The sequence below is a fragment of the Lagopus leucura genome, unplaced genomic scaffold (genome assembly GCF_019238085.1).
Source record: "Lagopus leucura isolate 7727_CA_CO unplaced genomic scaffold, USGS_WTPT01 Super-Scaffold_73, whole genome shotgun sequence".
NCBI lineage: Eukaryota > Metazoa > Chordata > Aves > Galliformes > Phasianidae > Lagopus > Lagopus leucura.
In genome coordinates this window covers 66,223,923-66,246,656 of record NW_024962252.1, presented here as the reverse complement: position 1 = coordinate 66,246,656, position 22,734 = coordinate 66,223,923, and the positions used below count along the sequence as shown (strand labels likewise).

General features: G+C 36.2%; 1 protein-coding gene across 1 annotated transcript in view; it reads right to left on the bottom strand.

Moving 5' to 3' along the window:
* Window positions 1-22,734, bottom strand: part of MTR (5-methyltetrahydrofolate-homocysteine methyltransferase) — a 33,453-nt gene that overhangs the window by 2,034 nt on the left and 8,685 nt on the right. The window contains exons 9-24 of the mRNA XM_042891220.1: window positions 22,414-22,593; window positions 21,429-21,545; window positions 21,162-21,302; window positions 20,046-20,135; window positions 19,207-19,359; window positions 18,570-18,677; window positions 14,069-14,169; window positions 12,622-12,689; window positions 11,643-11,763; window positions 8,659-8,740; window positions 7,777-7,875; window positions 6,722-6,797; window positions 5,240-5,395; window positions 4,316-4,512; window positions 1,733-1,933; window positions 296-488 (exon numbers count right to left, since the gene is read on the bottom strand). Coding sequence (XP_042747154.1) covers window positions 296-488; window positions 1,733-1,933; window positions 4,316-4,512; window positions 5,240-5,395; window positions 6,722-6,797; window positions 7,777-7,875; window positions 8,659-8,740; window positions 11,643-11,763; window positions 12,622-12,689; window positions 14,069-14,169; window positions 18,570-18,677; window positions 19,207-19,359; window positions 20,046-20,135; window positions 21,162-21,302; window positions 21,429-21,545; window positions 22,414-22,593 — 2,083 coding nt within the window. The remainder of the gene's footprint in view (window positions 1-295; window positions 489-1,732; window positions 1,934-4,315; window positions 4,513-5,239; window positions 5,396-6,721; window positions 6,798-7,776; window positions 7,876-8,658; window positions 8,741-11,642; window positions 11,764-12,621; window positions 12,690-14,068; window positions 14,170-18,569; window positions 18,678-19,206; window positions 19,360-20,045; window positions 20,136-21,161; window positions 21,303-21,428; window positions 21,546-22,413; window positions 22,594-22,734) is intronic.

Sequence of the window (22,734 nt, the reverse complement as noted above, 5' to 3'; positions counted from 1 at the left end):
GTAGCCATAAGGATGCTAGAAATTTTCTCTCTGTATAGCGAAGTCCTTTTTGCACATAATTTACTAATTAAGGACAAAACTCCTTTAGCAAAACCATGGGAAGTATTTTGTATTTTTTTCCTTGCATGAGGAAAATAAAAGCAACAATGGAAGAGGAAATGCAGCCATTTCCAGAACCATGTCAGTTCCATTTTTACATGCAGTTCTTCACACTCTAATTCTTTGTTTTGTTGACATTTCATTCTCTCATTAAACAAAAACATCTGAAAAGTCTTAGTAAGGTTGATGTAGTTACCTGTTGTTTCCTCAATGTTAGCAAGCTTCCACATGGTGAGTTTTTCTGTATGGTCAGGCTGGCTTGGATAACCAGGAGCAGGCCGAATTCCCGCGTATTTAATTTTGCGTAGGTCAGAAAGATCTAGCTGCTCATCACTACAGTAAGCCCAGAATTCCCTTCTAACTCTTTCATGGAGTTCCTCGGCAAATGCCTTGAAATATAGTGAAAAAAAATATATGTAGGTTCCACAAAAAATATATATATATTTTTTTTTTTGTGGAAACAAATGCAGTAGTTATTTGATGAAGGCGTACAATGATAAAGACTTTCTCTTTGTTTCCACTTTGATTTTTTAGGAGAAAGATCTTATAACAGGTGAAAACTTTGATCACAGTAAAAGTCCCATACCATGCTTATTTTTCTAGTTCAGACCTTTTCATTTTTTCTCTTATTGGTAAATAACATGGTTGGGTTTTTTTGTTACCATGCCTTAAAATGCTACACGGTTAAATAAGCATCTAAAGTGGTCACTAAAGAAGATGAAGTTCAGTAGGTAATGGCAGTATTACATCATTATAACACTGAAGACAATAGGTCTATTTTGGATATCTCCTCCTGTGGAATGGCATTCTGGCCATACTGGTTTCAGATGTAAATACTGATTACTGCTCTTTTTCAGCATCGGATCTTTCTTCTGATTGAAAGTGAGTGGCAGTTGTTTTGTATCTGCTCTTACAGATTATACTACTTAGCCAGCATTGGCTGCATTCAGGAGAAATTTCCACTTTGGTAAACATCCTTCAATGGCATCAAATACTGGTTTCTAAAACTCCCTTATAGTTTAAAGTACACAACTACAGCCAATTCTACTTGCCCTGAAGCTCCTATAAATTTTACACTGATTACTCAGGTATAAGCATGAAGACAGAGGTAGAGTTGGAGAGAAGGGCTAGAACTTTCTAAACCACTTCAGTTACAGCTTTAAGAGCATGCCTAAGTCTAAGGTACATTAAGTCAAAAGACTTGTGCCCTGACACATCTCCATAGTTACCATTAAAGCTGAAAGCACATCAGTGCAATGTCAAGCAACTCAAGAATATTGGGGGTTCAATCTGGGTCTGAACACACATTCTCTTGTAAGCAAAGCAATATTTAAAGACAGTTTTGTTTAAGCAGCCTTGTTTAAAAAACGTAGTAAATTCTACCAACTATCAAAACTCTCAAAAAGAACTTGGAGGAGTTTTTGCAGCTGGGAAGTATGGATAGCAGACTCCCTTCTGGCTCAGAAGACTATCTCTCTTAAGAGAAGCTCAAGGGAATCGGTTCACTTCCAGATTCAATACTGGGCATGCACTAACACAACAGTCTGAGTCTATGCTAAAACTTGAAACAGCAGTTTGTCAAATCTAGAACACAGAAAATTTGCACGGAAACATGATAAAACTTTCTTTATACCTCAGCCAGTCGATCTCCAAGTGCCTTTACCATTATGATATTGTACTCATCATCCTGTCTTCTGAAGTCATTGCATAACTCATCCACACCAAAGCAGGCTACAGCAAAAAGGCCTAAGTAGTCACAAATGCCAGAATCCATTGGTGCTATGAAGTCAGAGAGACAGTAATATGGATCTGTACAGGCAGAATCTTTTTCAGCCTAAAGTAAAATAAACAAACAAACAAGCCACAAGATTAAAAGAATATATTATTAGTGCATTATTGATCCAAACACCAGGATTATTAAGACTAAAGGGCTTGGAGAATTTCTGAAAAATACCTAACTAGTCTTTGAGCCACAACAACTTTCCTCCCCTTGAATTAGATGAAAAGCACTTCTACTCTTCTGAGGGTGTTTAGATCATTAAAAAACAAAATGTCAAAGGAAGGAGATGCTGTACTGAACAGGCACAGAGAGATGTTCTGGTTCTATTTACAGCTGGTAAGATTTAACAGCTTATTCTGCAGACAAAGTATTACAAAATAGCAAACACTCTTGTGCCAACCACTGGGGATGAAGAGGAATTTTCCATCTGTAACACTCAGACTCCACATTTGTCAACAAAATGGACAGTTGATAGTTTGCACCTCAGCTATGCAAACTGCAGATTTCTTCAGCAGCTCCCACTATGGAATGCCTGTGAGAGTCTATAAACACTCCTTGTTTCTTATGCCACAAACCACATGCTCAGTAGCATATTAAAAAAACAGTACTCCGGGAATTACATTTGCATGATCCACATACAAACTGAAACAAAATTTGTCTATCACTACTGAAAAGTTGAACCCCAAACAAGGTTCAAGGGGGTTTACACAAAAAAGAAAGACCCACTCACCACATCCTTTCCCAAAAATGGAGAAAAGGGAATAGAAACAGGTGACTGAATGCTGGCAACAGCATTTAACAAGAAGCTGAGGATGAAATCAGTATTTATTGTAGGAACATAACTGCTGTTTAAAAAAAAAAGAAAAAGTGGGACAACTCCTGTATATCTGTGCAACTTACAAAGAAATGAAGTTAATTCATGGTTATCACTTTACTGAAGAGTCCTCTCCAAGTTTTCTTATTCTATAGTATTCCAGTGTTTAATGATGCTTTCAACCCAATCCCAAATTTAGTTTGAAAAACATAAAAAACACCATCACCTCTCACAGTCAAAGATAAATGCTGTGTAAATCCTATATACTACTAAGTTATAACAAGTACCATAAAACAGAAGAATTTTTTGTTTTCCTTCATTTGATCCCTATTTAAATTTAAGGTTCTTTTGTTTTGATCATAGTTACAAGAAAATACTAAACATCTCCTGCTTTTAGATTTCCATCTCACGCTTAATGATGACAACATCATAGAGAGAACTCTGTGTACTGAGAGGAAGATTCTATATACAAAACAGAAGACAATTATTCCTTTCTATTTTACTCTGGTGAAGCCTCTGCTGGATCACTACATACACTAGATTGAAATACGTTCAGCTAAAATGGGTGAGATTCCAGAATAATGGTACCCACAATAATGTAGTTTCATGCTCCTAACCTCTCAGACATCCTCAATAAATTGCAAACGCATGAGATAAAAAGAACAGGAAAAGAAAATGCAGTAAACTTGATTTGGCTATCAAAATGTTTAACTAGGTAGTTAGGCCCTGGAACAGCATCCCCTGAATGTTTCTGAGAACAGTTTACATAAACATCTGCCAAGGACTTGAAGATACACTAAGATCAGTCTCCATGCAACAGATTACCTGTTCCAGGGGTTGGTAGACAAACTTTAAGCTATGTTCTTCTCAGTGCAATTTTGCAATACTGGCACAGAGTAAGAATAATGTATTTCAGAAATTGAAGTTATTTGTAAGATTTGTTTCTGCCATATTTGATGACAAAATATATGAACTATCAAGAAGCCAAAGTGAAATGCAGGGAAGGAAAAGAAGCAGAATATCTTGAAAATGTACAAGTTACAAAAATAAATGCAAATGCCAGTATGATTCGAGCATAAATACTTAAAATAATGATTCTCACAACTGGAATTAGCAGCAAACTAATTATAAACTGTCTCTTAATATAAGAAATTTTATATAAAAAAAAATTAAGATTATCAGAAACATTCACCTCCACTGAGCTTTAGTTTCCAGATATTAATTAAAAATATTTTTCATCTTTAACATACCCAAACAGAAATTTAAGGTAGAATCCAGGGATATTATTAGGTTCTAACTTAGCACATAAGAGTGACATGATGAATATATTCAGCGCAGTGCTTTAGAATGGTTTAAATAATAAAAGGAAGACAAAACAGAGATTTGAAGCTGCCAAGTCTATGAAGCATTCTGTACAACTATTACAATGCAAATTACTACAAATGCTACAATTAGAAATACTTGGGTCATTATTAGCAAGATCTTGTTATTACTGAAAGAAATGGCAAGACAAGCACAGACAGATAATGACAATTATTTACTGCATAGATTTTTATTACAGCATTTCTGCTCTACTCCTACAACTCAGAAAAAAAAAAAATCACTTTATTCTGTTACTTTACCTGTTGCCTCAGGCCACAAAATTTTGCTATTGGTTCTGAAGATCCCACTGCCTCTTCAACAGCATACAAATAGATATCATCTTGAACACTTTGAGCTGGCCAGAACCCAAGCACACCCCTTGCTTGTAATTTCTTTTGATTAATCAATATTTTCAGAAGATTTTGAGCATCGTTAAAAACTTTCTGTGCTTCTTCGCCTATTAAAAAAAAAAAAAGAGAAAACCTTTTGAAAAGACAAGCATTCACAACCAGTTGAACAAGCCCAAAAACTGCTTAAGACTGATTCATTTTCCACGAAATTCTCTACTGCAGCAATCTGTCAGCCAGAGCAAGCAGTGAGCATAGCAGTGTGATAATGTCTGTACAGCTGTAACAGCATGCATCTCAAAACAGATGTTATAGACATCACCATCCTAATTGGGGCAGAGGACTCAGAATGAAGTGAGCAATACGGAAAGCATGCATGCGTCTACATTACCACAATGCAGTAGAATCCTAAACATTTTCTTCAACTTCATCACGTATTCCAAAGCCTACTGAGTAGTATCAAAAAGAGGAAGAGCCCTCTTGACATCTTAGCCCTTAACAGGGACATGTGCTAATTGCTCTGTTGCCATTTTCTGTCGTTAAAATAGCAGCCCATGTTTTAGCAGTGAATTCTAAATGACTAAGCACCTTCCTGCCTCATGTGTCAACATCAGTAAATGTTGTTTTACACAAATTACTTCAGTTAACATTTAAGTGCCAATGAATCATAGAATAGCTTGGGTTGGAAAAGGACCTCAAGGTTCATCAAGCTCCAGTCCCCCTGCCATTGGCAAGGTCACCGGCCTCCAGAATGCAATTTATCATTTCTGTCTATTTCAAAATATTCACAATCTGAATGCTGCACGCACACAAAGTAAATGCAATTTCATTACTTACCTACTGTTTTATCATTAAATACTTTAGGAAAACTCCGGTTGGGATATTTTCCTCTAAGTTGCCAGACATCAAAGAAAGGCTTCCAGTCAATGTACTCTACTAGCCTCTTCAGGTCATAATCTTCAAAGACTTTTGTACCAATGAATTTTGGTTTCACTGTAGGAATTAGAAGTACAATCTGACATGAAGACAATTATTTAATATTGCCCTAATATGCACAGCATAATTGATGCTTCCCAGCCTCCACCACTGCAAATGAACTCTTCTAAAGTAATTTCAAATTCTCACTGCCGCATCCTGCCCAAGTTATACCATACTCTGGGTTTAAAAAAATAATTTAAAAAAAATCATAAAAAGTCAAAATAGAAAATGTAAGGTCTTCTGTAATTTCCTGTAAATCAACTCTTACTTGATGCTTGAATTCTCTACTTATTTCATGGGATAAAATATTCAACCTAAGACCAAAATCGACCTATCCATACCCAAAACATTTCATAGGCCTGCGTCATACGTAATTACAAATGCCACTTTCTATATACAGACATAATGAGCTATGGTATTGTAAAATAGTTCTGACAATTAATATGAATCTTGTAAGAGTTTTTGCTACCATCACACACTGTTGTGTGTATGCATCAGAAGTGAAAGAGAGATACGGACCTTCGATATGATGCAGCCACAAGCTTTGTACTTTTTTAATCTCTGCTGTTCACTACTTTATAACACACAGCTTTTATTAATATGAGCAAGTGAAAATGAGCATTTTCTTGAGACTCTATTTTATCCTTCAGATTCTATTCCCCATCCCACTGGGGTGGTAGTGAATGAGCAGCTTTGTGGAGCTCTGCTGCCTAACAGGAGCTAACTTGCACAGTCTTGTAAATGAAGTGACAAAGCAGTCACCTGTTAATACCACTACAGGAGGCACCTTCTTGTGGAAGGTTGTTTATACTTCTGGTGTTTGGTATTAAAACAACAAAAATGGTACAGAGAGGTAGAAAAAATATCTACCTCTTTCTCCATTAAATTGTAAGGAAGAATTTGAGAAAATGGTGTGTCACAACTACTGTTGCCTAAAAGCAGTTCATAAGCTTTGCAGTATGAACAAGTTCAATATTATTTTGGAAAGGCTGCATTACTCTGATTTTTGATTATAGGGGCATTATGGGTGACTCTGGTTTAGATTTTTTTTCCCCCCGATTTCTTACTAATTTTTGTTTTGAGATGTTTTGCTTTTTTTTTCTTTTAATTACTGTGAAAAATTATAAAGTTGAAACAGATCAGCAAGATGGAACTTAAGCAATAAAAAACAGTCTGCTCATACAGACCTGAGTTTATTCAAGTTGTTACCCTATTTCTAACACAATGCTACTATATCTTGAAGTTTAATGAAGCATCATCCAATTAATTAAGCCAACAGATAAAATGAAACAAAGACACAATAAAATCACCACCTCTACAACCAACAACATATAAACTGACCGGGTTTGTGGTCTGACAACCAGTCATTATGGAAACCTTTTCTTCTAGCTTGCTGTAGAGACAAGTATCTTCTTTCCTGTACGGACACAAAGGTTACTCTTATGAAAACACACATCTTTCTAACAAACTCTAACCATCGCAGTGGTCATACAATTCTAGTCAAAACCTCTTACAGGACAATTGTGAAAAAAAAAAACTAATTTCAATTCCAAAAACTCCTAACTGAATTCACTACAATATTCTCTTTAAATGACTACAATATTCTCTTTAAATGACTACAATATTCTCTTTAAATGACTACAATATTCTCTTTAAATGACAGCCCTGCACTTGGTCATCTCAGTCTGTGGACTGATCTTAAAAAGGATAGTCTTAAACTCGGCTGGATTCATCTTCTGAGTAGGAGGCCTCAACCTTTACCTATGTCTATCAAAAGACCATTCAAGAGTCAGATCACTTTCGGTTTGCTTCTGCTTTTCTCTACAAAAATGATAGAAAAGCCAAACAGATAAACAAAGTCTAGATACACTCTGCCACTCCGCACCTTTTATTTCTCTCTGCTTTCCTTTCACTCTCCTAAAATTGCAGTACAAGTTCTCTACTTTGAAGCTTTGAAGCTGTTCAGATCCCTAACCAAGACAACACAAAGACAACAGGAAAATGCGGTAGCATGAAGGACACAATAGAACACAGTACAGGATCAGCAAAAACAACTGGTGTCATTTTAGTTACCTCAGTGCATTTCCCTGTTTTCAGCTACTGCCATGCGAGAGCACTGACTTCCTGAAGAGTGGTTAAGCTGACATGACTGCCAGCCTCATAGAGCTATCCTAGGTATCAGTGAGTTTTCATTTCAGACAATCAAGACTTTGCCAGCAGTATGTTAGACTCATGTAGAATTACCCCCCACAGGCTAGAATTTTATTTATTTATTTTGTCAAAATCAGCACAAGTATAAATCAAGGTCTTCATAAAGAGCTGAAACTCAGTGTTAGTAATTATATAAGTACCTACCACTTCAAACAAGAGAAAAACTAGATTATTTACATTTGTACCTTAAGAGACTCATAGTGCTCTTGTCTAATTTCTTCATATTCCTCTAATATTTCTTCAAAAAAATCATCCTTTACGCTTTCATCTAAGAGCTGGGAACACTGCAAAAAGGAAAGAACACACTATGAGAACGCAGTATGAATTTCAGACTAAGCTATCTTTCAGACGTTACTTTCAGTGAACTTTATCCAATTACATCTGACAATACTAACTTAAGCCTTACCACTAAATAGCAAACTATATTCAAAACATATTTAAACATAGGATGAGTGAGAATATTGCCCTTCTACACAGGTAATATTAGCAGAGTTCCATCTTGCTCTCAAAAGACCCAAAGAGGGATACTCTATGACTCTAGAGGCTGAATACTCAAACAACAGGCAGCTACTTCTTTCTCTCTCTCTCTTTTTTTTTTTTTTTTTTGCTAAGACGACCTATTTGTCTAACAGAATGAGCTCCTATTCCAAAAATCTTCACTCAGCCACTTCATAGTACTGTTTTCCTGTTGCCGTATCTCTAATCTCACAAATATACTCGAAAGGGAGAACAGCAGATCACACATAATCACATTGCTCCTCATTTTTAAACATCTCAGAACTACAGTCAAGGATTCAGAGTGAATCATGTCACCACCGTTAGATAATTAGACAAACTGACATGTAAATATAGGTATCCAATGACAGTAAGTCAAATTAGCTCAATGAGAAAACTAAGTGGCTATAAAAAAAACTGCTGAAGCAACACTAGTTTAGGAAGTGGTCTCTGTAGTATCTCTTCCATTTTTTTGTGATAATATTAAATCTTAGACAAAAAGATGAGAGGCATAAGAAAGAAAAGCAGGGCATATATATTTGCATAAATGAGAAATTATAGTTAGAACTTACAACCACAACGCTCTTGGATGCATCCAGGACATGAATTACAGGTGCACTATAGCGGGGGGCAATTTTAACAGCTGTGTGTGTTCTTAAATGAAAAAGAAAGTGAGCATTTCAGAACTGAAACAAAGCAGGAAAACAAACAATAGTCCCTGCAAAATACAAAGTACATCCTGACAGTGCACAGACCAGAATTTCAAAACAAGAAACCACTGATGAGTAGCAGATTTTTAATAATAGCTACATAAAAACTTTACTTCAAAGAGTATCAGAATGCTTCATAAGTAATGAGACAGCTTATATTTCCTCAGTGTCTTATCAGCTGACTGAAAGTCAGCAATTCGTTAGTTTAATTCTCAGAAATTTCAGGTTTAGTTTGGAACTTTCTCACTTACAAAAAAAAAAAAAAGAAAAAAATAAGGTAAAATCTTGTTTGCTCATCTTACAGCTTTCCCTCCCACATGTTATCTTCTGGGTGTGTGGATTAATATTAACGTATTCCGGTGATGGTTATTTCAATTTCTATAATGCTCTACTTCAGAGGCAGAAGCTTTCCCTTTACCTGAAAAAGGATTTCTGCCAATGGCAATAAAACAGAACAGACCTGCATCTGCTGTGTCAGCCAAGTCACTAAATTAAGAACTCCCAGTTTATTTAATATATACTCTATTCCAATCAAACACAAGCAGCAGGCCTAACCTCACTTTTCTTCAGGTTCTATCAAAAAGTAAAAACACTTGAACATAAGGTTAATGATGACTGTGCAACAGTTCAGTAACCAGTTGTCTAAGAACGCCTTAATTTGATTCTAGGTGATGCATGTTGATATTAGCAGCTCAGTTTATTAGAAAGAAAGATACTTTATCATCCATTTTGATAGAAACAGACAAAGTAAACAAACAGAGCATAATCCTACAGTGGCACTGTATCATCAGGTACAGGTATTTTTTTAAACAAACATTACCACAATAAAACCACCACCATTAATTTTCAACATCTGAATTTCACAAAGCAGCATAGCAAATAACACAAACATTGCTGCAAGCTGAAGTGAAATTTCATTATGTAGATTCTGTAGTCAGAATCTTGTCTCTCTCTTTCAAACTAACCTCATTTTCTGCCTTTCCAAGTACACATGGTCTACCCATTACAAATCATGATGTCTACCTATTTCAGAGAATAAACGCAGACAGTTCTTCATTAGCAAGCTCTAACGTATACACAACTTTTCAGAGTACATGAGGTTAAACTTAAAGCTGTGCAAGTGAAATTAAATACATACTACTAATCTAATTTCCCATAAAACATACCTTCATCTGACACATTTTAAATAAACTGTGTCTGGTCATATGCAGAATTATATTTATATAGAGTTCATGTGAGTACAATTGTTTACGAATACAAAGCATATTTTACATGTTATTCAATTATTTCTACATTTAAGGACAAAATTCATGCTGCCCATCTGCATTCATCTCTACCTATAAATTTTAGAGATCTGTTTGATGCTGCTTATTTTACATCCATTATAATGCCACAGTGCTCTACAGACACTAAAAAGACAAAAAAAAAAAAAAAAAAAAAAAAAAAAAAAAAAAAGGCAATAAAAGGCTCTTTTTTTAGAAATGCCCTACCCTTTTTTTTTGTTTGTTTGTTTAGGAATAAACTCCTTGTTTGTTCTCAGTGCAGAAGTCATAGCTGAAGAGACTTGTGAAAAAGAAGAAAAAGAATGTAATGAACCATGCATTATAACCATAGGACCAATAAAGATGGGTAGTGATCCTCCTATTTCCTGTTTGCTAAGGCCAGTAATACCAAATACATGGAGCTAATGGTTCTGATGGACTATGTGCTGCTCTGCTAAAGGAAGTAATACTGCTGACAGCTTTTAGTTATGCAAGAAATGACCTCTGCAACCTTCTTAGCTGTCACCTACTGAAGGATACTGTACATAAACCACTTAGCAAAGTATGACAAGGCCACTATGCAATGCCCAAAACACATCTGTGGTAATGCTCATACTAGATGTCAGCAAACTGTCAACACTTTACTTCAGGATATCATAGCAGCTGCATTATTTCATTTGAATGGATCAGAAAGAACAAGGTATCAACAAAAAAAGAAAGTTCAGCCTAACAAATACAAAATGGTAACTACTTAAAGGCAAGCTGTTAGAATGTATCATCTATCACCCTGCTTGAACAGGTTTGGAGGTTAGACCTCCAGCACAGTGTTCAGCACAGTGCTGAACAATGATGCTGGAAACTTCCTGAAAGATAATAGCACCCTGATGTCTGTATGACCATCCCTAGTCTCAAAATCATTCACAATGGGGAATCATTCTGGGGAATCAACTTTTTACAAGGGTAGACAGTAAGAAGACAAGGGGGAATGGTTTTAAGCTCAAGGAGGGGAAGTTTAGATTGGATGTCAGGGGGAAATTCTTCACAGAGAGAGCAGTGAGATCCTGCAACAGGCTGTCCAGAGAGGTTGTGGACACCCCATTCTTGGAAGTGATTGAGATCAGATTGGATGGGGCCATGGGCAGCCTGGTCTTGTACCAGATCTGGAGGTTGATGGCCCTGGCTGTTCCATGCAGGTTGGAATTTGATTATCCTGGGGACCCCTTTCAACCCAAGCCATTCTATGATTTTGTGATATTCCGATTCCCATTCTACCCTTTAGAATAACATAACTGTATTCATATGAATACACATATTAATTTTTAGAAGTTACCACAATAGTATTTCCACATACAAAATACATTTGCAAAAACAAAAAGTTGTCTGCTATTTGTTCTATTCCAAATACATCTTAGTACTGTATTTCAGCACTTGATAAAAGAAATAATAGTCTTAAGTAAATAAATATGAAGCACGTGCGTCTGGAGAAAATAAGGAAAAAGGGAGACAGAAATGGCTACAGAGATTTTCCCCTGGTTGACACTACTATCACACACATTCCCCAACTTCCCAAAGAAGATATCTTACTTAGAAGTAGTTGCTCCTCCAATCAGCAAAGGAATCTTTATTGCCAATCTCTCCATTTCTTTGGCGACAAATATCATTTCATCCAAAGATGGGGTGATGAGACCAGACAGACCAATAATATCTATTTAAAATTTACAAACACATACATATAAAAGGTTTAGGAAATCCCGTAAAAATTCATGCATCATTTTAGAATGGAAGTCTTTAATTCCTAGCTTCATGCATCAGATAGAAAACACTGAGATAGAAACCATGGTAATGTCTTCTACATTAGACAGGTTTACCGAAATCAGAAAGCTTTCCAAGAATGAAAGTGATTCTGAATCCTCAGTTTAAGAGATTTCTCAGTCTTCACAGCTGCTGAATACCCACTGCTCCAGCTTCACAATAAACATACAATACTTCTGATTAGCAAACTTCAAGCCTCAGAGCCTGAGTACTCTGCTCTTAGAAACAGCAAATGCCTTCCAATTTCACCACCTGTGTTCCATGCAAATCATCTTTTACAAGACTGTTTCACAACTGCAACTCAGTTCAGAAAACTCAATTTTTTTTCCTAGAATAATTCATTCTATTCCTTTGCTTTGGGAAGGCCAAATTCTTATACTGATTTAAAACCCAACATAAAGTTAGTCAGCCTTTCCAAATTTCCATTTATCCACGTGTAAAACAAATACTAAACAACAAATACTAAAGCATCTCTACAAGTAGAGTTGTCTTTTTAATGCAGGTTTTCAGTTCCTTGGGCTAAGTTTCATGGAAGAGCCAAATACTAAATAGTTATTACTGTTAACGGAAAAGTTTTGATTTACCTGAAGGTAGTCTGATAAAATAATAGACAGCACAGAAATGCAATGAGCAGGAAAAAAAAAAAAAAAAAAAAAAAAAAAAAAAAAAACAATAACAAAAAACCTGAAAAAAGCAGAGAGCAAGGTTTGAAATTAAATAATTCAGGAGTACTAATGAAATCTCTCTATACCTGCTTTGTTCTCAACAGCAGCTCTCAATATCTTATCACATGGAGTCATGACTCCTAAATCAATAACTCTGTGAAAAGAAGTAAGATGACAAGATTCTTTTAAAGAGTTCTGTTAAAGGTCAAACACATTGCTCTTACTGTGAACAGCTTATTGGAGTTAAAATAAAGATTAATTTGTTTGTTTCTCTCCACACAACTGCTGGGAGTTCTAATATAGAAACACCTATGAGTCTGGAAAAAAATTCAATACACTAAATTTACTAATGACACAGAAGACAGAAACATTGTGGGGTTTTTTGGCGATTAATTTTTTTTATTTGAGGTCATTCAGGCAGTACTAAGCATTTTTGTGGTATCACACCTTATGTCAGGAATATAAACTGACTTACTTTGTTGTTGTTTTTTTGTCATGCATTTTACGAAGTGAGACACTGCTGTTTGTTTGCTAGCACTCTATTCCTATTAGCCCAAGCCATTGTCAAAGTTTCTACCTATTTCCCACTCCCCTGCTTCAAGTGAGCCACACAAGCCCGCTGGCTTCATTCAGTCTCACTCATATTCACGATGACAGAAAACACCACTCCTTTAAGTTTAAAAAATAAAAAAAATAATAAAAAAAAAAAATCAACAAAGTTGGAAAAGAAAAAACGATTTCAAGAAGTAATGAAACAGGGTACATTGCATATACACAATGCTGTTACTTCCCTCAGTGCTTTGTGTTTTAAAATGATGAAATTATCTTTGCTCTCTTTCAAAGAACAAGTCAAAAACAAAACAAAATGAATGAATGACAAGACTGAGTTGCAGAGCATTCAGGTCCGCACAACAATCGACAGAGGGCCCTGACAGAAATATGACCGTTCGTTCCAACACCGCTGTCAACCCTGCTGTATGCACACAGGCTTTGAAAGTACTGACTCTTCTTGAAGTTTCATTTTTTTGAAGCTCAGAATTAAAATCTCATCTCCTATGTAACAAGATATACCACAGTTAGTTTTTAAAACCTTGTAGTTGACAAACAACTTGAAAACCATACCAAGATTTCCTTTTATCCCAGCACACCACAAAACACACAAGCAGTCTCGCCTACTGGAATTGTCCTGCCTGGTTTCTTCAGATAATACACTTCTATGTTTAAGGCTTTATACATACATTTAAATAATATTACATGCAACACTTAATTCTCCCACTTACTTTTCAGTTTAATATTAAACTGTATTCATCTCGGATGGCAATTTTTTAGGAAAAAGGAATTACAGAAAGATGCCCTCTTGCCTCCAGATTTGTAGTAACTGGTACAATCTATGTTCCCTGTCACAGCTATGGGAAGGAAGAACAGTTCCTAATATATGCCCATCTCTAACTATTATCTCCACAGCCTCAGTAGGCCTAGTATACTAACTATTTAGCTTTTTACAGTTATGCTACACAGTTTTAGTCTCTTTACCTGAAGTTGTTGCAGCCCAGAACAACTCCCACAATGTTCTTGCCAATATCATGTACATCACCTTTCACAGTTGCTAGTACTATTGTACCATTATAAGGATCCTGAAAGTTGAACAAATGGCACAAGAATTCAATTACTCATAAGCTTCAGTATTCTCTTATCAGCAGAAGTGACATAATCAATATTAACAACTCCTTCATAAGATGCAGGTAATAAAAACTTGCACAAGACACGTTCATGCAAATTGACTGCATGTTTTTCAAAACTGTTAAGAAAAGTAACACAATGCCACTCACAAGAAAATCAGACTTGGATAGCATTCTGTGTAGTGCAATAACTGGAATCCTATAAAGTACTTCTGTTTCAAGTGAAAAAACTCACCAATAAATATTTTAAATATTTAAAATAATAGGGCATGCAGGTTCATAATCATACATCTGCTCATGCATCAAGGGCAATCTTTCTTCAATGCAATGGTGAGCAGAATGAAAGAAATTCCATGAGAGGAATCAGGAAAAGCAGAAAAGACTCCTGAGCAAGGAGGTCCTCAAGTTCTGGGCACATATCCAAAATGCTTCTTTTTTAAAACTTGATAGAGATCCACAGCCACAGCTATTTATCCTCAAATGTAGCTATCAACTTTTTACGCAACATAAGCAGCAAGAGACATTTCAGTGCAGTGATCAGGCTACTTCAAACTGCCCAGTTTGAACAAAGACTTTGGAAAAAGAATCTCCTTGAAGAAGGGAATGTGCACTGTCAGACTGAGCCTAAGTTAGGTGGCACTCAGCCCTGACAAAGGGTCCTGCCAGAAGTGTAGTAGTGGAATTCCTCTACAATCCTCCAGTAAGACATGAGTCTTTGTGATACATTTTTAGAGGTCTAATTCATATTGTCGTTTGGAGCAGCTCCAGCCATGTTTGCATTGATGCAGGATGAAATGCCAGTAGCAGACTACCTGATTTGCACAGAATTTAAATCAAGTGGAAACCTGAGCACGTTGAATTTGAAAATACCTACCAGCCCAGCCAGAACGTCACCTCCTTTGCAGAGGGCCAAAGCATATTCAATTCCTTGACACTATAAATTAGTTTCATTTTCTGGGGGTTGGGTGGCTTTATATAGAGATAATAGCATTTACCATTTCCCATGGTCCTAACACAATTAGTTGGGACATTGGGAATCCTTATCAATGCTGCTGCTTACTAAAAATCTACCATCTCCTCAGTGCTCCCATTTTACAGAAGAACACAGAACTACAAATGCAAAATGAAGGCAAGTCAGCCATCTCTATACAAAAATGCAAATTTCGCAGCTGAAAATAAGTTGCTGGAATGTAAGAGAAAGGTTGGGAAATAAATTAACCAAACATTGGGAGATCAAAAAATGTTGCTCCCAGGAACTGCTGATGATTTAACTAGTGACTGATATGCAAGTAAAAACATTGCCTATGAGAAGAATGAATACGTGAGCTGAGCAACAAACAACCTGGGCCAGAGCACACAGTATTTCAGCACTTTGAATAAACCCTACTTAGGGCACATTGTGGTTTCAATTGTCTCAAACAAGGAGGTCCTCAAGTTCTGGGCACATATCCAGAATGCTTCTTTTTTAAATCTTGATAGAGATCCACAGCCACAGCTATTTATCCTCAAATGTAGCTATCAACACAATGCATTTCCCGGCAGTGTGAGACTAAAACCATCCTGGAGGTTACAGTAACCTGGGTAACATTAGACAGATCAGCTACCAGAGCCTGTAACTCATTTTTATCCCAGTCCAAATCTAAATTTGGGGATAAATGCAGCTGGTTTTTCTCTCTCCAGTGACAAAAATACTCACAAAGATTAAACCCTCGCCCAGCAGAATGTGGAAGAAGCAAAACGACAGGGGCTCTATATTTTCCCTTCTGTTCCCCCTCAAGCACATACAGTGACTCACAATCTTTTGTGGTATTTTTAAAGGACTTCCTAGATTCCACTTATCACATTTTAGTCAGAGAATTAAGTGCCAGTAGGTCCTAGTCCAGTGCTCAGGGAGGAATACAGTAACAAATTTCACTGATTTCAAATAGCACCAGAACAAACCAGAAGGTACCAAATACCAGCATTGTTATCTGCATTAAATTAAGAAACAGCAGAAGCAGGAAAAAGATGACAAACAGAAAGGTGACTCATGACAAGAGAACAGATCTGCTTGAGACATTAGAGAGAAGACACTGTCTTTACATGCAGAAAAGACTATGGTTCCATTGAGATTAGTGGGATTTGATTTTCAGGTTGTTCTTCTTTCTAAAATATTAGTTGGACTCTTTAGACTTATCACTCAACAGATTCACAGCAAATGGAAAGATATACAGTAAGAACATTCGAGGGGAGGAATTAGAAACCACTCAAAAACCCAGAGAAAAAATGCCAAAGAAAACACACAAATATCACCTTTTCTCTAGACTCAGGCCATTCTTCTTTCTTATTTGTGTCAAACACCAGATTATGATAAAAACTATTGCCTCTAAGAACGCACGAAGACAATGTAATGTTCCACAGGACAAAAGAAAAGTTTCTGCACAACATATAAATTTGACAGTCAAAGGCAAGAGTAGAAGAAAAGTATTTAAATCAATAAAACTGCACCTATAATTAAAGTACAGTAGACATGAGTATTATAAGACTTTGTCTATTTCTTCTGAACTTTTCTGCTGCACAGAATCTTGCTAGTACCGAGAAAGAACAGATGTCCTATGTCCTCATTTTCCAGTGCTCCCATAACACACTCCATTAATCAAATTTGAAAGAAGGTACTTGTAGCATATGCTCAGATAATTAATAAAACTTTTCTCAGAGAGTAATCATCAGTTGTTACCTGTCAAATAGGAAGATGCTATAAAGGAAAGGCCTACAAGAATCAGAAAATAATTTGGTAACCTACATTACCAAAGTTACCAAAATAACTAAGATGATAGATCAAATGCAAGAACAACATTAGGGAGGACGTAAAAGGACAGGAGTAGGATTCAGGATCAACTTGATACACTGAATAAGCTTTCTAAAATCAATAAGATAAAATTCAGTAACAGTACTACAAACATGACACATAGGGTTAAAATAAAAAAGGATAGAAAGAAAATCTAAAACAGACAACAGCTTGCAAAAAATTTAAACATGATACATATTAGAGGGCAAAATTGGTATTCAAAGTCAATACAAGACTACAAAGCCCACTGCCAGATATTTTGTTTGGCACTGGCAAAGCCTCAGGCAAACGCAGAGCTGATTGGGTGTCCTACTAAAGCCTCTCCACATCATAAGTCACATAAGAATAAAAGCTCTTAACTTCTACAGGCAATATACTGTATTGCTTTAGCATCACTAAGGCATTTTGCTCCCTCCACAGACTAACTTAAATATCTTTCCACTGAAATTTAAGATCCATTTACTCTCGGTAGGACACAGAAACTTTATTTCTTTAGTCTCTACAAGTATGTCTAACATGTCAAGACTGCACGGTATTTTGTTGCCTTCAGACTTCATAACAGGTCAATGCCTCCAAACTTTCACTGAAGGTTTCACCGTCTGCATTTCAGAATCATTCTTATTGGTCTCTTTTGAAATGTTTTTACTGGTTAACATATTTTCCTTGAGTACCATCTTGAAAACTTGACGCTGTCCTTGTCCTACCAATGAGCTGAGTAGAGCAGAAAATTCTGTACATTTCACTTTGCTAGTTTTTTTTTGTTTGTTTCCTAGTCATATGAAAATGCTGATTTACCTGCTATTTGTAACAACCACAATCCTTTCTCTGGGAACTCACTACCTACTCAGTTACTACTTATCTTTTATTTGTGTCAGTTGAGTATTTCTGCTTCCATATTATTACTTTGTATATTTGCTGTATTATATTACAAGTAGCCTTCAGAAAGCAGGAGCAGTGATCACATGAAAAGACAACTAACTTTTCATAGAGCACTTGTCACCCACAGCTTGGTCATAGCAACACATACAGTGAGTATACTATTCTATCATAGCAAAAGGTCTTATGTCATATCTTAAAAAAAAAAAAAAAAAAAAAAAAAAAAAAAATGCAGTTTGGTTAGTTTACCTGAGAATGGTCAGAGGGAAGTTCTGAGTAAAGGGAAACATGGGCATGAGCAGTAAAAGCCATTGGAAAAATTTGCCACAATCAATGCTAAAAATAGATGATATAAATAATACTAGAATTAAATGTCTACACAAATGCAAAAAGAAACAACAGAATTAAGGGCCTATAAAAGCTTGTGGCATCCTCCAATACACTCTGACAACAGATTAGGCAAGTACCAAGTAGAGCTTCAGAAAATCTGCACCTCGTGAACTTCAGACCAACTTAAAATTAAGCCAAGATTGTCAGTTTTCATATGGTTGGATCAATTCTACAGCATAAAAACAAATGTTAACAAAAAATAATTTCAGTTTTTGACACTGCGTACTACAAAAGAGTTACTAAACAAAGGACTGTGTCTTGCCTCTTCCTCTGAGCTGCCTTGTTTGGCTCTCCTTTCTTCTCTTTCTTTTTCCATGTAAGGAATAAGGTGGCTAACTGCTTTCTTCATAACTCGAGCAGACTTTATCACCTGCACAGATAAATGGAAGAAAAAAAAAAAAAAAGAGGGAGAAAATTCAATAGCAAAGATGAAATACAGGAATACCCTAAAATCCATTCAGACAACAAAACTTTTTCGCAAACCTAGATTCCATCTTGGCAGAGCATTGTTTGGTAATAGGCTGCTAGCTGTGAAATCTCTTTGATCGCTCACAACAGAATGAGAAGCTACAAACAAGTTCAGATTTAGGTACTAAGCGTGGCAGCCTGCTTGTAATCAAATGATATTTTACTTGGATCTTTTTTCCCCTTTTGCTCTTTATCATGGGCCCAGATTTAAGACTACACTTTAAATAAAGCAAAAAGCCTCAGAGAGAAAGGGAAGAAAAATGCAAAGATATATAAAAAAAAAATCAACTTCCAAAGTACAAAAGAAACAGGGCCACTTTCTGGCAGTATCTGCATTTTCACAATTCAAGTACTATGTCTGAAAAAAGAAACAGCATAGAATGTTTAGTTTTTGCCAAATTTGAAAACACGTTAAATAACATTCTCCTTACCTGAGGCAGAAACATCTTCCCAGCACCAAAAAGATCACCAACAATTTTCATGCCATTCATCAAAGGCCCTTCAATTACATTTAGAGGTCTAGGGTATTTTTCCTGATTTAATCTTGCTTCTTCTGTATCTGCAGTGACATACTTCTCTATGCCCTGAGTAAGAAAAGAAAAGCTTTTATCATTCTAAAATAAAAAACCAAACTTATATTTAGCTGCCATCATACAAAAAAAAAAAAAAAAACAACCACCACCACAAAACCCAAAACAAAACAACCCCACAATGAACACACAAAAAAATAACCTTAGGTATTTCTAGACTTTAAGAGCAACTCAAATGTGTAACTACAGTAAGTTTCCTTACCAAGCAAAAGACTATAGTTCTGGGGAACAAGTTATTCCAAGTAATCATATCCAGCATTAGTGGGTTTAGTTTTCTAAATCATATCGTAACAGAACCATGCATTTACATGAAAAGCTCCCTCAGCACAAGTGCAACTCAGTGCAGTTTTGTTAAACCACACACTCAAAAAAACCTCTACCAGAAACAAACAACAACTAAAAAAAAACAACACCAAACCACCCAAAGCATGTTCTAACACCAGCCAGAATAAGACTTTAAAAGTCATGGGCATCAAGTTCTGAAGTTTAAAGAAAAATCACAGTAATTCTTTGTTCATTACTTTATTTAATTGGTATTTATTCTTAATAATTTTTAAAACAGCAGCAGCTGGGAAGTTTTTAAGACAAGAGTAGTCCTTATAGAATATGAGCTGAAATTATATATCTCTAAAAGCCATGGACCATTCACTTGGGTAGGACAACCTTCTGCACATACTCACTTTTACAAGAGCATATTCCAGTCTTTCCTCCACAGTGCTGTTCCGCCATTCATCAGTTTGTATCACTTTTTTTCCTCCTTGGGCATGATTCTGAACAGAAAAAAAGATTTCCACAGGAGCTTATCAGCACAAAAACTACATTTATGGATTTCACTTTTAAAGAAATAGAGATAACTAAGCATTGACCCACAAAATAATTTCAGATTATTCTAAAATGTTTCTTGTTCATATATACATGCAAACCACACTGCAAACACACATGATGTATTACAAACACTTCGTAGGTTTATATCCCAGAGAGTACTGACCTCAGCAAAGATGTAAACAAAGTGGAAGTGAAGGTGTGGAAAAGGAAGAGTTCTAATAACTTTCACACTCCTAAAAAATGATGGAATTATTAATCCTTTGGGTTTTAATTCTGGGAATGTAATTTACATTGATTTCTGACCCACACATGACACTTCATGTTAAAAACCTAATTAATTTGGCACAATTCAGTTACTGCTGCAATAGGTTATGTTACTCCATATCACAGATACGTTTTTCAATCTGAAGATCTACAAGAACTACTGTTTGTCATCCACATACATAGGTGGGCTCCAATCCTCACATACTCTTTGCCTCATAATCCAGTGGCTTATAAACTGGAAATCTTCATGTCTTTTATTAACATTACCATGACAGGATCTCAAAATTAGCTAACAGCTGATCCTCACTGACATGAGTAACTTGAACTGGAAAGCCAGGATATTGACCTTTTACATATACTCCAAGCAAGCTATCACCACTAGTGAGATAGGTTTACTCTCTGCCTCTCACAGCATGCTTTCCAATTATGCTCCAGCTCCACAATTTGATTTGGCTGTGGGTTGGGCATTCCCGATTTTATTTTCTTGGATCTTTTATGGCAACTTTAAAATCTGATGGGCTCAATCTGTTACAAAGTTTACATTTTATTCTATACTAATAATGCAACTACTTGTAGCAGCAGCAGGAACTTCTAATACTTACCTTTGGATTGACAGACATGTATTTCAAAGGCTCATTTAGCTATCGCCAGCATTAAAGCCCAGGTGTTAAGCTAAAAGCTATCCAAAATTTAAAATTTGAAGTTACCTGAGCATAATGTAGAAGCTTCTCTGTCGCATCGGGATCTTTGTTCCAGATTAGATTCTCACATAGCTGTAGCAATTCCTTGTGGATGTCATCATACACCGGCAGATTCCCAGCATTCACAATTCCCATATCCATGCCATACTAAAAAAAACAAAACAAAACAAAAAAAAACCCCACCATCATACAGGAATTCCCCCCAAACAGAGCTGTCAGATGCAGCATTGCATTTGCCAAGCACAAACATATGGAAGCCAACACATATCATACCCGAATTGCATGGTATAGGAACACCCCATGCATTGCTTCTCGAATGGCATCCATTCCTCGAAAGGAGAAAGACAGATTGGAAAGACCCCCACTTATTCTGACACCTGGCAGTGTTTCCTGTGGGAATTGCACACAGTGTTTTAGAAAAAAGCTTTCCAAAAAAGAAACTTAAGCACAGCATTCAGTCATAAAAGAGCTGGGCACCTCAGTGATGATGCACTGGCTATGCACCCTTTTCCCTGTTCCAGATCCTTCTAATTATTCGAAGTCAAAGAAAGAAGTTAAAATATCTGCAGGAAAAGCTACAAACAAAAAGGAAAGATCTACTCCAGCTACATGTAAATAACTGCCATCATTCTCATTGGTACTATTCTAAATACACAGGTTGTCCCTCAGGAGCATTCCAGATGTCCCCCTTGCTGAATTACTGTGGCTCTCCCATTCCCCTGACAGGACTCTCCTCTTGAAACAGGAGGGGTGACAAAATATCCTGTGAAGGTGTTCAAACCCTAGACTGCTACTGACAGAGCATCTCCAGACTGATCTAGTTGGGTGCTTAGCTGTATTCAGGTGATTTTCTTCATTATTGGTCTTTCTTACACAAATTTTAGCTAAATAAAAGGTCAGGTAATGGCACAAAACTGCACCAGTAACTGAAATTACGTTAAAAGGACAACCTTTGCAAGCCTTCAAAGAAAACCTTTGGCTAGAACAATGACTGCAATTATTACTTTCTTTAATTAATATAGCATATTTACATTAAAGTTTGCAGATTGAAAAATATTAATCAAAGTATTTAAAACTGTTCTGGAAATACAGCAATACTGGGAACTGGCTCCACTCCAGGTGAATAGGCCCCTTGGTACTTTAAAATGGCTGTTATTTGCAGTGATGATTTTTGTTGGTGGTGCTGGTAGTCTTTGGTTGCTTTCCTTTTAAATAACCCCAATAAAATACTTTGAGTTAAAATAAGCTTAAAACTCACTTTTATGGTTTTAGTAGCATTGATAAAATTAATGGCATATAGGTTATGTTCTTCCATTCCAGTCCCTATGGTCAAAATATTAGGGTCAAATATTATATCATTTGGATTGAAGTGTACTTTTTCCACAAGGAGGTGGTATGCTCTGGAGCAGATTGCAATCTTGGTTTCTGTTTCTGTTGCCTGGTGAAGAAAAAGAATTCTGATGTGAGAGTTACACACAGCACAAAATATAAAGCCTGCCAGAAATCATTTACAATTAAACTGGCTCAAGAATACAGAATCCCAGTCTCAATATCATAAGCATTAGAAAACATATACAAG